The following is a 13,221-nucleotide window of genomic DNA, read 5'->3' as shown; positions in this document are numbered from 1 at the left end:
GCTAGAGACACTATCCCTGCCCATCCTGGCTAATAAATGCTCCATTAATTTATCTAGTTTTTTTTAGGAACCCTATTATAGTCTTGGCCTTTTCAACATCTTTTGGCAAAAAGTTCCTCAAGTTGACAGTGCATTGTATGAAAAAAATACTTCCTTTCCTTTGTTTTAAACCTCCTGCCTATTAATTTCATTTGATGACCCCTAGTTCTTGTGTTATGAGGAGTAAACAGCAATTCCTTATCTACTTCCTCCAGACCTGTCATGTTTTTAATGGACCTCAATCATATCCCACCACAGTCATATCTTTTCCAAGATGAAAAGTCCCACACTTCTTAATCTCTCCTCATACAGAAGCTGTTCCATACCCTAATCATTTTTGTTACCCTTTTCTGAAACTTTTCCAATTCTAATATATTTTTTATATGGGGTGACCACATCTGCATGCAGTATTCAAGATGTGAACATACCATGGATTTATGTAGAGCCAATATATTTTATGCTTTATAATCTATCCCTTTCTCAATCACTGCCACTGCACATTGAGTGGATGTTTTCAGAGAACTATCCATTATAACTCCAAGATCTCTGTCTTGACTGGTAACAGCTAATTTAGACCCCATCATTTTATATGCATAGTTGGGATTATGTTTTTCAACATGCATTACTTTCCATTTATCCATGTTAAATACAATTTTGATGCCCAGTCACCCTTTTGTAACTCTTCAGTCTGCCTGGGACTTAACTATTTTAGGTAGTTTTGTATCATCTGCAAACTTTGGCACCTCACTGTTTACCCCTTTTTCCAGGTAATTTATGAATATGTTGAATAGGACTGGTCCCAGAACAGACCCTGGGGAAACACACTATTTGCCCCTCTGCATTCTGAAAGCTGACTGTTTATGCCTATCCTTTGTTTCCTATATTTTAACCAGTTACCAGTCCCTCCTATCTCATGGCAACTCATTTTGACAAAAGAGCCTTTTGTGAGGGAACTTATCAAAGGCCAAGTTCACCATATCCACTGAATCCTCCTTGTCCACATGCTTATTAATCCTCAAAGAATTCTAAGTAGATTTGTGAGGCATTATTTCCCTTTACAAAAACCATGTTGACTTCCTCAACAAATTATGTTCATCTATATGTCTGACAACATCTCTGACTGCATCTTTTACTTTATTGTTTAGCAACAGTGACACTTTTTTGGTTTTCTTTTAATGTTTTTTAATTTGGGATTTACATTTAAGTTGAGACTATTATCGCGTCTTTAAAAAGTTTCCACACAGCTTGCAGGGATTATACTTTTGGCACTGTACTGTTCCATTTTTGTTAATTAACCTCATTTTTGTGTAGTTCCCCTTTTTGAAATTAAACATTACAGTGTTGGGCTGCTGTGGTGTTTTTAAATGTAATTATATTTTTGTCACTATTACAAAGTGGTCCAACTATATTCACCTCTTGGACCACATTCTAGGTGCTGCTTAGGACTAAATCAAGAATTGCCTCTCCTCTTGTGGGTTCCAAGACTAGTTACTCCAAGAAGCAGTTATGTAAGGGGTCAAAAAACTTTCTTTCTTCATTCCATCCTGAGATGACATATATCCAGTCAATATGGGGATAGCTGAAATCTCCCATTATTACTGAGGGTTTTTGAAAAATAGCCTCTCTTATCTCCCTGAGCATTTCAGTCACTGTAACCATCCTAGCTGAGTTGTCGTTAATATATCCCTGCTGCTATATTCTTTTTATTAGAGCATTTAGTTCATCCATTTTGAGAGATGATCAACCTTCATATCAAGCAGATAAGTCACAATGTGGTTCTCGCAGTCATCAAAAACCCCACTATTACCTGTCTCTTCCTAATAACTGGAGTTCCCTCACCTGCAGACGTATCCTCAGTGCGAGAAGATGCCACAACATCTTGGAGGGTCCCAATTATGGGATCATTTCCCTTTGTTCCAGTTGAATGTTCTACTTCCCTGAGATTGTCAACTCTCCTCAACAGCACAAAGGCTGTAAGACCAGAGGTAGGACTATTCTATAGTGTCCTGGAAAGTCTCATCTATGTACTTCTCTCTCTCTTCTTTAGCTCCTCCAGTTCAGACACTCTGGTCTCCAAAGCCCTGTGACCAAGGTGTGGGGGAGTCACCGGGTCCTGCACCCCCATCTGCAGCCAAATGGAACTCTCAGCCAGCAGATAGCACAGAAGGTTTATTAGTCCACAGGGATATAGCGTAGAACAAAATTGTTAGCACAATAACCAGAAGCAGTCAGTACAATCAATCTTGGGGAGAGTGGGATCCAAAACCCTGTATCCTAAGCCAGCCAAGACTAGCACACATTCAGCAACTGGCCCCTTGACTTGCAAGCAGTCCCGCCTCCTCCTTTGTCCAGTCTCCTGGGCAAAAGGTGTCACCTGGTTGCATTCCACTCCCAGACTCAGGATTACAGAGATCCTCAGCTATTGTGTACATTCTGGGGCTGGAGCAGCCTCCCTCAGTCAAAGTCATTAAGGTGTTGAATACAGCAGCCCATCTAGTTCACGTCTTTGTTCAAACCTTGATTAAAAGTGTCAAATTTGCAAATGAAGGCAAGTTTCACAGTTTCTCTCTCCAGCTGGTTTTTTAATCAAGGTTTGAACCTTTTAATCAAGGTTTGAACAAAGACATGAACTGGATGGGCTGCTACATTCAACACCATAATTACATCGAAAGCTAAGTATTAGGCACTTACAGCTTACTCTACTAGCCTCATTTAGCACAGACACTCTAACAAGTTTTCTCCCCCTTTCTCTTTCCCTCGACATCCCTTCTTTTTCTGCTATTTATTTGTTACCTCTAGACCCCTTGCTCCATTCATCTGAAGAAGTGAGTTGTTCCCATGAAAGCTCATGATACCACATACATTTTTTGTTAGTCTCTAAGGTGCTGCAGGACTAGTCTATGTTTAAGTTTTTTTTCTTTTTTTATAACATAGGTCACGCATGTTAGCACTCAGGAGATGCACCGCCCCCCCTATGCCCCTGCCAAAACGTTAATTGCTAAATGGGGTGCTCCCTCATGCCCCCTCCCAGTCACCTGGGTTGCCCTCTCTACACCCACTCCCCCACAGGCATCAGTCACCCCTGTTTTGTGTTAGAGCTTTCTAGATCTATAGAAGCCAAAGGGTTTTTACAGAAGAATCCTGCATGCTGCCTCCATAGGTCTCCCAGCTGACTTGGGGAATCTATGTAGGGCCTTTGAAGTCACTGTATAGTGTGGTTGTAAGACAGAGTAATCAGGGAGGAGAAAATGAGGGATGCAAATAGACTTGGGGGCAAAATTTTTTTTACAGTGGCTGACCAGTTCAATATAAACTGCAAAATTATAGTAGTGTTTGACAGTGACTTGCAAAGAGAAAATGTTCTGTAAACCAACTGTTCAATTCTGTTTTCCTTTTGCAAACCAGTAATTACAGTCTGAGACCTGATTAGTTAATTCACTTTATACAGCATATCAGAGATACTGTATACTATTATCAAATGCAGGGTGGGCAATAAATAGCCCATGAGCCAGACACAGTTCGTCAGGGTGAGCCCATGGCAGACCGCCAGATGCTTTATTTACCTGTATATTGCAGGTACGTCCATTCACAGCTCCCACTGGTCATAGTTTGCTTTTCTCAGCCAATGGGAGCTGTTGGAAACAGGAGCCCGGCCCACATCACTTCCTGCAGCTCCTAGTAGAATGGTAAATCATAGACAATGGGAGCTGCGAGCAACTATACCTGCAGACAGGCAGGTAAATAAAGCAACTGGCAGCCATCAGAGGTTAACCCTGGTGAACTGCATCTGGCCTATGGGCTGCTTATTGTCCACTCCTGATATAATAGAAACAAGATGCAGACACATGCCATGCCCATATAATTAATGTATTCTATTGGTATCAGTGGAGCAGAAGGGAAAAAATTGGGCTATCCATCATTATAGGAGGTGTAGAAACAAATTGCAGTGATCATAGAGGGCAACCTGTTACCTAGTGTGACCAAGAAGTGAGAGAAGATCAGGCTCAAGGAGACAGAGGATTGGACTGAGTCAGCAGCTGGTTGCAGGTAATAGCTCAGAAATTGGCTGCAAAGGAAAAATCCAAAGCAGAGCAGTGTAAGAGAGGCAACCGTGTTAGCTGGATGACAGCAAAACAAGGAAAGACCTCTAAGGAGACCACTGATGAGGGAACTGAACCCTGGCCAGTGGGTACCACAAGCCAATTAATTGCCCTTTAATAGAAGAATAGGCTAGCAGGAGCATCAAAATAGGAGGTGGGAGAGGATATCTGTGTGCCCTTCTACTTGATTGCCTCCTACAGATGGATTTACAAACTAATGTGATAATTTTTAATTATTTGGCTAAGACATTGTAACAAGGCTAGCTGAACCTTTTCCCCTCTGCCATCTCTAATGACAGCTCAGTGGTTACTGACTAGATATGTGTGGGTCTTTAATAAAAATCCAACGCAGGGCAAAAATCTGCAGAACCTAGTGCATGAAATGCTAACTGCACTTCCCTCCACACTACCAAATATTTACAGAGAACTGTTGTACTGCAGCACTCCCAGTGAGCCCTACAGTCAGATAAGTTACAATATTTTTAACTTTGGGTTGGTTTTAGCCCAGTTCCTTGTGGGCAAATACCTATATCACAAAATCCACTAAAATCTTTGGCAATGCTATCCCAGCATAGAGACTATACAACCACAAAACTGCGTAAAAGAGCAAGCTTTCTGCCTGAAATCTTCCCCTATGGCAACAAGTTCCTTTAAAATGAAAGAGTTTTTCCTTTGCAGAGCAGTTCACTCACTTGTACTACCAAAGATAACCCAGTCACAATAAATGGTACACAGTACATTCCAGTTGTAGCTCTGTGCACTAAATACTGATTTTGTGCATTTAGAGCTATTCTACCTTTTCCATTTTGCAGACCAAAGAAAGTTAGCCACTTGTATTTACTCTTCCACATCCCAAGAGTCTGACAAAATAAGAGTGAGGTCCAACCAACAATCCCATCTTGATTTTGTGAAACTCAGGTTACCTCTATTTTTATCCATCAATACTGACATGACAGAACTCAAAGCCAGTAGTCTAACCTCCTGATATCACAGGCCACCAACTCCGGCCAGCACCTGCATGCTAAACCCAGCAACTGAAACGAGATCTAAATATTACAGTCCTCCGAAGACGGGATTATTATATGAAATAGGCAAAGAATGTGTGTGACTGGATGCCTATGCTAAACTCAGGGAAATGTTATCATTAGGGTCTATAAGACCCACTTTAAAAATGTGAATTGCCACATTTCTAATAATTATTCCATTTGTTACATATCAAAGAGACTATTTGCCACCTGTAAAGTAATATAACATCTGTATGGGCCAGACTCCAGTTCCTTTGCTCACCTTGAGAAGCACCTTACTTCAAGAGCAGTCCCAATGACGTCAAATGAGACTACTAGTGGAGTAAGTGATTATTTAACATGAGCAAGCGTGGCACAATCTGACCCTTTTGGTTTTGTGCCATAATTCCAGACTTTGCCCTTGTCTTGGTTTATAGCAGGTTGTACTTTTATATCAGGAGGGAAGGCATCAGATATGAACATGCATGCACAATATGTCACAATGCACTGTTAACATTAGTAGTTAAAAACATGCTGCATAAAATGCTTGATTGGCTGTTCTCAAATGGCTTTGATATTTATACACCAAACTTCTTCACACTCAGTAAGGCTTCACATACTAGACTTCATAAATCAGTCAGTTTAGGTCCTCCCAGCCCAGAGTCTGTCCCAGGATTTTAGAATTGCTCCAGGATTTTATTTCCTGGAGAGCAATGCTGATTGAAAGTTGTCACAGTAAGCTTAAACATAAAAAACCTTATTGATCAGAAACATAATAATTAAATGTGGAAAAGTTGTGTTAGTCGGTAACTTTAAAAACAGCAAGCAATCCTGTGGCAGTTACAAACCCTTCATTAAAGAAATTTGGGAAAACCACAGGAGCAATACTCATATTGCTATTGACGGGCCCATCCCAAAGGCACGTGGGCCTGGGGCACTGTCCCCCCAACACAGGCCCTGGCCCGCACCATCCCTTCCCTTCCCTAAGCCCTGCCCCTGTTCTGTCCCCTTCCCTGAGCAGCGCAGCCTAGGACATTACTGGGGGGCTCTGGTGCAGTAGTAGCAGGGGTCCTCCCACACTCACCTACTTCATTGCTGTCCTGCTGTTGTCTCCCGGTCCGTTGCTCTCCATTTCACCGTAGTGACAGGAAGAAGTGTGCCCTGGTCCTGGGGCACTCTGCTTCCTGCTGCTGCAAAGAAGTGCAGCGGTCTGACAGAGTGCTATGCAGTGGAGTAAAGTAGGCTGTGGGGCTGCTCCAGCTTCCATTGCTGTGGTCAGTGCAGGGGAGCAATCTTTGTTGCAGGCCTGCACTTGGACTTTAGCCCCAGGTAATCCCCTGGTTCCTGTCCACAGGACAGCTGGGGTGGCTGCTGCGCGACTCCCAAAAGTGAACAGTCTGGGGCATCTGTCCGGACTGTCTTATGAATGGGACGGCTCTGGCTATTGAAAGAGATTACTGCCCTTCATTTAAACATAGGTCAGATAATTGGGTTTACAATTTGCTCACAGTAGAGTTATATAGAACATGGCCAAATGGAAAAGTAATTAGAAATTGGCAAAAATATTTGACTAATTCTCCAAATATTTGACTAATTCACCAAATATTTGACTAATTCACCAAATATTTGCCTTTTCTAATACTGAAATGTGAATCTAAAAAGCATTACACTGTAAAGAACTTGTTCTCTCCTTCAAGTGTAACTCTATAAATTACTGGGCACTGGAAATTGCCAAATCAAAACTAAAACATTTTATCATAATATTAAAATACAAATCCTTGACTGCATTGCCTTGGAACTATTATTCTGTCTTCTAGATGCTATCTGGTGCATTTTGTTGGCACCATATTTCTCCAGTTTGTCCAAATCAAAAATGGCAAGATCTTAAATCAGAGAACACTAGAATGGGAAGGGACCTCAAGAGGTCCTTGAGTCCAGTTCCTATCATCACAGCAAGACCCAGTACCATCTAGACCCGTGGTCCCCAACCCGGTGCCCGCGGGCGCCATGGCGCCCGCCGGGCCCTTTACGTGCGCCCGCGGAGCAATCTGGGCTGGCCCCGCCCCCGGGCGTGCGGCAGGTGCCAGCCTCAGGCACATGGCCGGCCCCGGCCCCGGGTGCGCCACGCGTGCCCTTGCCGGCCCTGGTCCTGCCCCCAGGTACTCTGCGCGTGTCCTGGGCCCGGCCCCGGCCCCGGCCGCGCGCGCCCTTGCCGGCCCCCGGCCGCGGGTGCCCTTGCCGGCCCCCGGCCCTGGGGGCGCCGCGCATGCCCGCACCGGCCCTGGCCACGCGGAACCTGGGAGGCCCCGGCCACGCGGAACCTGGGAGGCCCCGGCCACGCGGAAGCTGGGAGGCCCCGGCCACGCGGAACCTGGGAGGCCCCTGCCAGGGATTGCAGCACATGCTTCGCCCCGCCCCAGTCACGTGGCCGGTGAGCGGCCCCGCCCCCTTATGCACAGCGCGTGAGCAGCCCCTCCCCCAAGCGCCCGGCAGCCCCAAAAGGTTGGGGACCACTGATCTAGACCATCCCTTCTAGATGTCTAACTAAACTGCTCTTAAATATCTCCAGAGATGGAGATTCCACAACCTCCCTAGGCAACTTATTCCAGTGTTTAACTACCCTGACAGTTCGGAAGTTTTTCCTAATGCCCGACCTAAATGTCCCTTACTGCAGTTTAAGCCCATTGCTTCTTGTCCTATCCTCAGAGGCCAAAGAGAACAATTTTTCTCCCTCCTCATGACACCCTTTCAGATACTTGAAAACTGCTATCAAGTCCCCTTTCAGTCTTCTCCTTTCCAAACTAAACAAGACCAATTCTATCAGTCTTCTTTCACGGGTCATTTTCTCTAAACCTTTAATCATTCTTGTCGCTCTTCTCTGGACCCTCTCCAATTTCTTTAAATCTTTCTTGAAATGTGGTGCCTAGAACTGGACACAATACTCCAATTGAGGTCTAATCAGCGCACAGTAGAGCAGAAGAATGACTTCTGGTATCTTGCTCACAACATTCCTGTTAATGCAGTGATAAAATCGTTACTCAAGACCACTTCCTTGGACCCACATGACTTAAATAACTATCGCCCAATTGCTATATTCCCTTCCTGGGCAAGGTACTCGAAAGGGCGTGGCATTGCAACTCCAAACTTTCTTGGATGAAACAGACTACTTAGATCCATTTCAGTCTGGTGTTAGGCCTGGTTTTGGAACTGAAACAGCCTTGGTCGCCCTGGTAGACAATTTACGCCAGGAGATAGACAAGGGAAGTGCATCCCTGTTGATTCTCCTAGACCTCTCAGCGGCTTTTGATACCATTGACCATGATATCTTTCTGGGATGCCGGGTGGAGTTGGGTATTGGAGGCACTGTTTTGCAATGGTTCTGGTCCTACCTGTCAGGAAGCTTTCAGAAGGTGGAGCTAGGGGCTGCTATTCGACCCCATGGCGATTGTGCTATGAGGTCCCGCAAGGTTCCATCTTGTCCCCTATGCTGTTTAATATCTACATGAAGCCGCTGGGAGAGGAAAGGAGTTTTGGAGGATGGTGCCACCAATATGCAGATGACAACCAACTCTATTTCCCTGTGACATTAGAACCAGGTGTGGCAATGTCTGATCTAAATCGGCGTCTGGAGGCAGTGATTGTTTGGATGAAGTCAAATAAGCTGAAGTTGAACCCAGATAAGACTGAGGTCCTGTGGCTCAGGAGGCCATCTGTGGTGAATGTGGCATGGCACCTGTTCTAGACGGGGTTACTCTCCCCCTGAAAGAACAGGTACACAGCTTGGGAGTCCTCCTGGACCCTTTTTTAACATTTGAAAATCAGATTTCTTCGGTAGCCAGGAGTGCCTTTGGACAACTTCGTTTAATCTGCCAGCTGCGACCCTTACTGAACAAACATGACTTGGCCACAGTGATCCATGCTCTTGTTACATCCCGACTGGATTACTGTAATGCACTTTATGTAGGGCTGCCTCTAAAGAGCCTTCGGAAACTTCAACTGGTCCAGAATGTGGCTGCTTGAGTTTTAACCAACACTAGTTATACGGAGCACATTATGCCAATGCTTCGGCAGCTGCACTGGCTTCCGGTATGTTTCCAGGCACAATTTAAGGTTTTAGTTATGACCTATAAAGCCTTAAATGAGTTGGGTCCAGGGTATCTGAAGGACCGTCTTCTCCCATACGAACCTGCCCGGGGATTGAGGTCAGCTGGGGAGGTTTTGCTTCGTGTTCCCCCACTTGCGGAGATAAGATTAACATCTAGGCGGAACAGGGCATTCTCAGCTTTTGCTCCCAAGCTGTGGAATTCTCTTCCTCGGGATATTCACATGGCGTCAATGCTAGCGTTGTTCTGGCGTCAGGCTAAAGCCACCCTTTTTACTCGTGCTTTTATTAATGTTTGAGTCTGTATGTGTTTGTTCCTCCTCTCTATGGCTATGTCTAGACTGCAAACCTCTTTCGAAAGAGGCTTTTTCGAAAGATACTTTCGAAAAAGCCTCTTTCAAAAGAGAGCATCTAGACTGCACGCGGAACTTTTGAAAAAGCAAGCCGCTTTTTCGAAAGAAAGCAGCAAGTGAGTCTGGATGCTCTCTTTCTAAAAAGCCCTATTTGCTTTCAAGAACGCCTTTTTTCGAAAGAGCACTTTCGAAAAAAGGCGTTCTTCCTCGTGGAATTAGGTTTACCGCCGTCGAAAGAAAAGCCACGTTCTTTCGATTTAATTTCGAAAGAACGCGGCTGCAGTCTAGACACAGGTGAAGTTTTTTCGAAAAAAGGCTACTTTTTTCGAAAAAACCCCTGAGTCTGGACACAGCCTATATGTTTTTAGTTGGTTACGTCCTTCTGAGGACTCATATTTTAAATTTTTAAAATATTTTATTTGTTTGTTCTTGTAAGCCACCTTGAATATTTTAAATAGAGAGGTGGGGTAAAAATATTTAAATAAATAAATAAATAAATTAAATAAATGCATCCCAGAATCATGTTTGCCTTTTTTTTTTTTTTTTTGGCAACAGTATCACACTGTTGACTCATATTTAGCTTCTAGTCTACTATGACCCCTAAATCCTTTTCTGCAGTACTCCTTCCTAGGCAATCACTTCCCATTTTGTATGTGTGAAACTGATTGTTCCTTCCTAAGTGGAGTACTTTGCATTTGTCCTTATTAAACTTTATCCTATTTACCTCAGACCATTTCTCCAGTTTGTCCAAATCATTTTGAACTATGACCGTATCCTCCATTTGCAACCCCTCCCAGCTTGGTATCATCTGCAAAATAAGCAGTGTACTCTCTATGCCAATATCTAAATAGTTGATGAAGATATTGAACACAGCTGGTCCCAAAACAGACCCTGAGGAACTCCACTTGTTATGCCCTTCCAGTATGATTGTGAATTGCTAGTAACTACTCTCTAAGAACGGATATACAGACAGTTATGCATCCACCTTACAGTAGCTCCATCTAGGTTGCATTTGCTTAGTTTATTGATAATGTGAAACTGTGTGAAATATCTTACTCAAGTATAGGTATAGCACATCCACCGCTTCTTCCTTATCCACAACACTCGTTATTTTATCAAAAAGGATATCAGATTGGTTTGACATGATTTGTTCTTTATAAATCCATGCTGGCTGTTATCCGTCACCTTATTATCTTCCAGGTGTTTGCAGATGAATTCCTTAATTACTTAATTCATTATCTTCTCTGGCATAGAAGTTAAACTGACTGGTCTGCAGTTTCCTGGGTTGTTCTTATTTCCCTTTTTACAGATGGGCACTATATTTGCACTTTTCCAGTCTTCTGGAATCTCTCCAGTCTTCCATGATTTTTGATGATGGCACTCAAACAAACAAACAAACAAAGCAAGCTACAGAATGCAAGCTTTTTGTTTCCTACAATGAACACTGAGGACTATATTGCAATGTAAGCCCAGGGTTAATGGGACTCAATATAAGCTGGCCTATAATACAGAACTCTGGACCTTGACTGATTACATTGTATTTAACCCTGTATTAAGACTTTTCTAATAACGTACTATAACCTTGTGCACAGATCCAAGTCAAAGTAACCACATCCCAGAGTCTCCCTCCATCCAAAATGTGGCTGCTGTAGCCCTACGATCATGGTGCACTGTCTTTACTGTCTGCCTTACACATTACCAGGAAGCAGTTCTCTTTGCAAAAGGCTTGATTGGTTTGCTTAGCACTGCAAAACTAGGAGACTCTCTGGTAGTGTGCTTGCAGAGCAGTGATTTCAAATAGAGAGGATTGCAGATTGTTGGGATAGAGGACCAAAGACGTTTTCCATGGAACTGTGGGATCCTACTGGCTGACACCTGGGACCCAAAACAAGCAGGGATGCATCGACAATGCAAAACAAAAGGGCTCAGACTCGGGTCCTGACTTAACTCGATCTTGGGTCCTCCAGCCCAGCAGAGTCCTGGGACTCTGGGCCCAAGTCCTAGATTAGCACAATTGCAGTGTAGACCCAAGGGGAATTAGGCATCAGCCCAAGATCAAGCATGGGCTTATGGTACACCATACCCTAACAGTCTTCTTTCACTCGTTGGATATCAGATCGTCACACTGATCTCTGGCCTGAAAGGAAAATCAGCCCTTTTGTTGTCCTTAACTCTTCTAGTGCTTTGCAGTCCAGTGACAATTGATTAAAACAATTACCAAGACGCCTTTTGTCTTGATGCTGTATTCTTCTGATAATACTTTATGTACCTAGGATTGGTGGCATTACCTACAGGTTCAGACCACTGATCAACCTAGTTTAGTATCTGGCCTCATGGAATGGTCAATGGCTAACCATTTCAAGGAAAGTGAAAAACGCATACAGTAACCAAACAATGCTGTAATGTTTAAGTATGACACATACCGTATCATCTTTCAAATATTTCTCTTTAAACGAGTAACTTACAGGATCAGAAGGCCCACAGAAGTCTCTGAATAATTTTTGAGGATCAAACTGCCTAATCTCTAGTGCTATACAAGGACCCGAGCACAGTTCTGTAACCATCTCCTGGAAGAGGAAAAGAGGAAAACAAATTTAAGTTTCAAGTGTGTTATTAAAGTTGTACTTCACATCAGAGTTGGATCCAAACATAAACAAGAAGAAATTATTAGGAACTGTTGGGGGAAACAGCAAAAAGAAATGTTAGAGGGCACAATCAGTATGCTTATTGAGAGAATTTACCCAAAGTTTGTTATTCAGGTTCAGAATATGGGGGATAAGATGGATCTCCAGCTTCTTCAGGATTCTCAACTCCTAGCAGTTGCCAAAGTACTTATATCCTCTGCATTTGAGGTTGAAACCTCTTCATTACTCAGATGGATCTTGCTACAGAGAACTATACGTTTGTCACCTTAAGCTCCTGTAACATGCTGTACTTGGGTTTAAACCTGAAGAGCATTTAGGTTTATTCTCTAAATAACCCCCCTCTTCTTTCTTGTTCTGCTCACTCAAATTTCCCTCTCTCTCTTGGTCAACTCTCAAATTGAATTATTTAACAATGCAAAATATTTGGGGGTACAGTTTAGGGATGTGAAATATTAACTGGTTTATTGGTAAGCATCACCCTTAACAGGTGATGCTTACTGCTTCTGCTTAACTGGTGAGGACTGGTGCAGCTCCCCACACACCATGGACCCCCACCCCCTTTAATCGGTTAACTGGTTAAATAATTAAACAGGATTTTACATCCCTATTACAGTTGGTATGAAAGAGGTACAGGAGATGGAATAACAATTGCCATTTGATTCACCACAGGAATGTCTATGGAGATCAAAACGATGGCAAGGCATATGATACCTGCATCAGACGATACAGATATGCTCACATTTAAGCAATGCTACACTCAGTTCTCCTAACTTGTCAGATCCTCCCTTTGACCTAGTGCCAAAGGCTCAAAGCTGGAAGATGAAACCTGGTACACATTCTCCATTTTTCCAATGACCTCCTCTGTCACTACAATCCAGATCTTCCAAAGGGATCAACCTGAGGTAACCTTACATACTTGTTGCACTCCCAGAGGCATAGAATACTGGTACAGTACCTTAATCCATCATTAAAATAGGG

General features: G+C 43.4%; 1 protein-coding gene across 3 annotated transcripts in view; it reads right to left on the bottom strand.

The window, feature by feature from the left end:
• Positions 1 to 13,221, bottom strand: part of NME7 (NME/NM23 family member 7) — a 175,736-nt gene that overhangs the window by 52,530 nt on the left and 109,985 nt on the right. For all 3 annotated transcript variants that reach the window (XM_075907002.1, XM_075907007.1, XM_075907016.1), the window contains exon 10: positions 12,064 to 12,165. In XM_075907002.1, the coding sequence (XP_075763117.1) occupies positions 12,064 to 12,165 (102 nt within the window). The remainder of the gene's footprint in view (positions 1 to 12,063; positions 12,166 to 13,221) is intronic.

Source organism: Pelodiscus sinensis, chromosome 1 (genome assembly GCF_049634645.1).
Source record: "Pelodiscus sinensis isolate JC-2024 chromosome 1, ASM4963464v1, whole genome shotgun sequence".
NCBI classification, from domain to species: domain Eukaryota; kingdom Metazoa; phylum Chordata; order Testudines; family Trionychidae; genus Pelodiscus; species Pelodiscus sinensis.
Note: the sequence above shows the minus strand (reverse complement) of the source record. Positions and strands in the feature narration are given on the sequence as shown.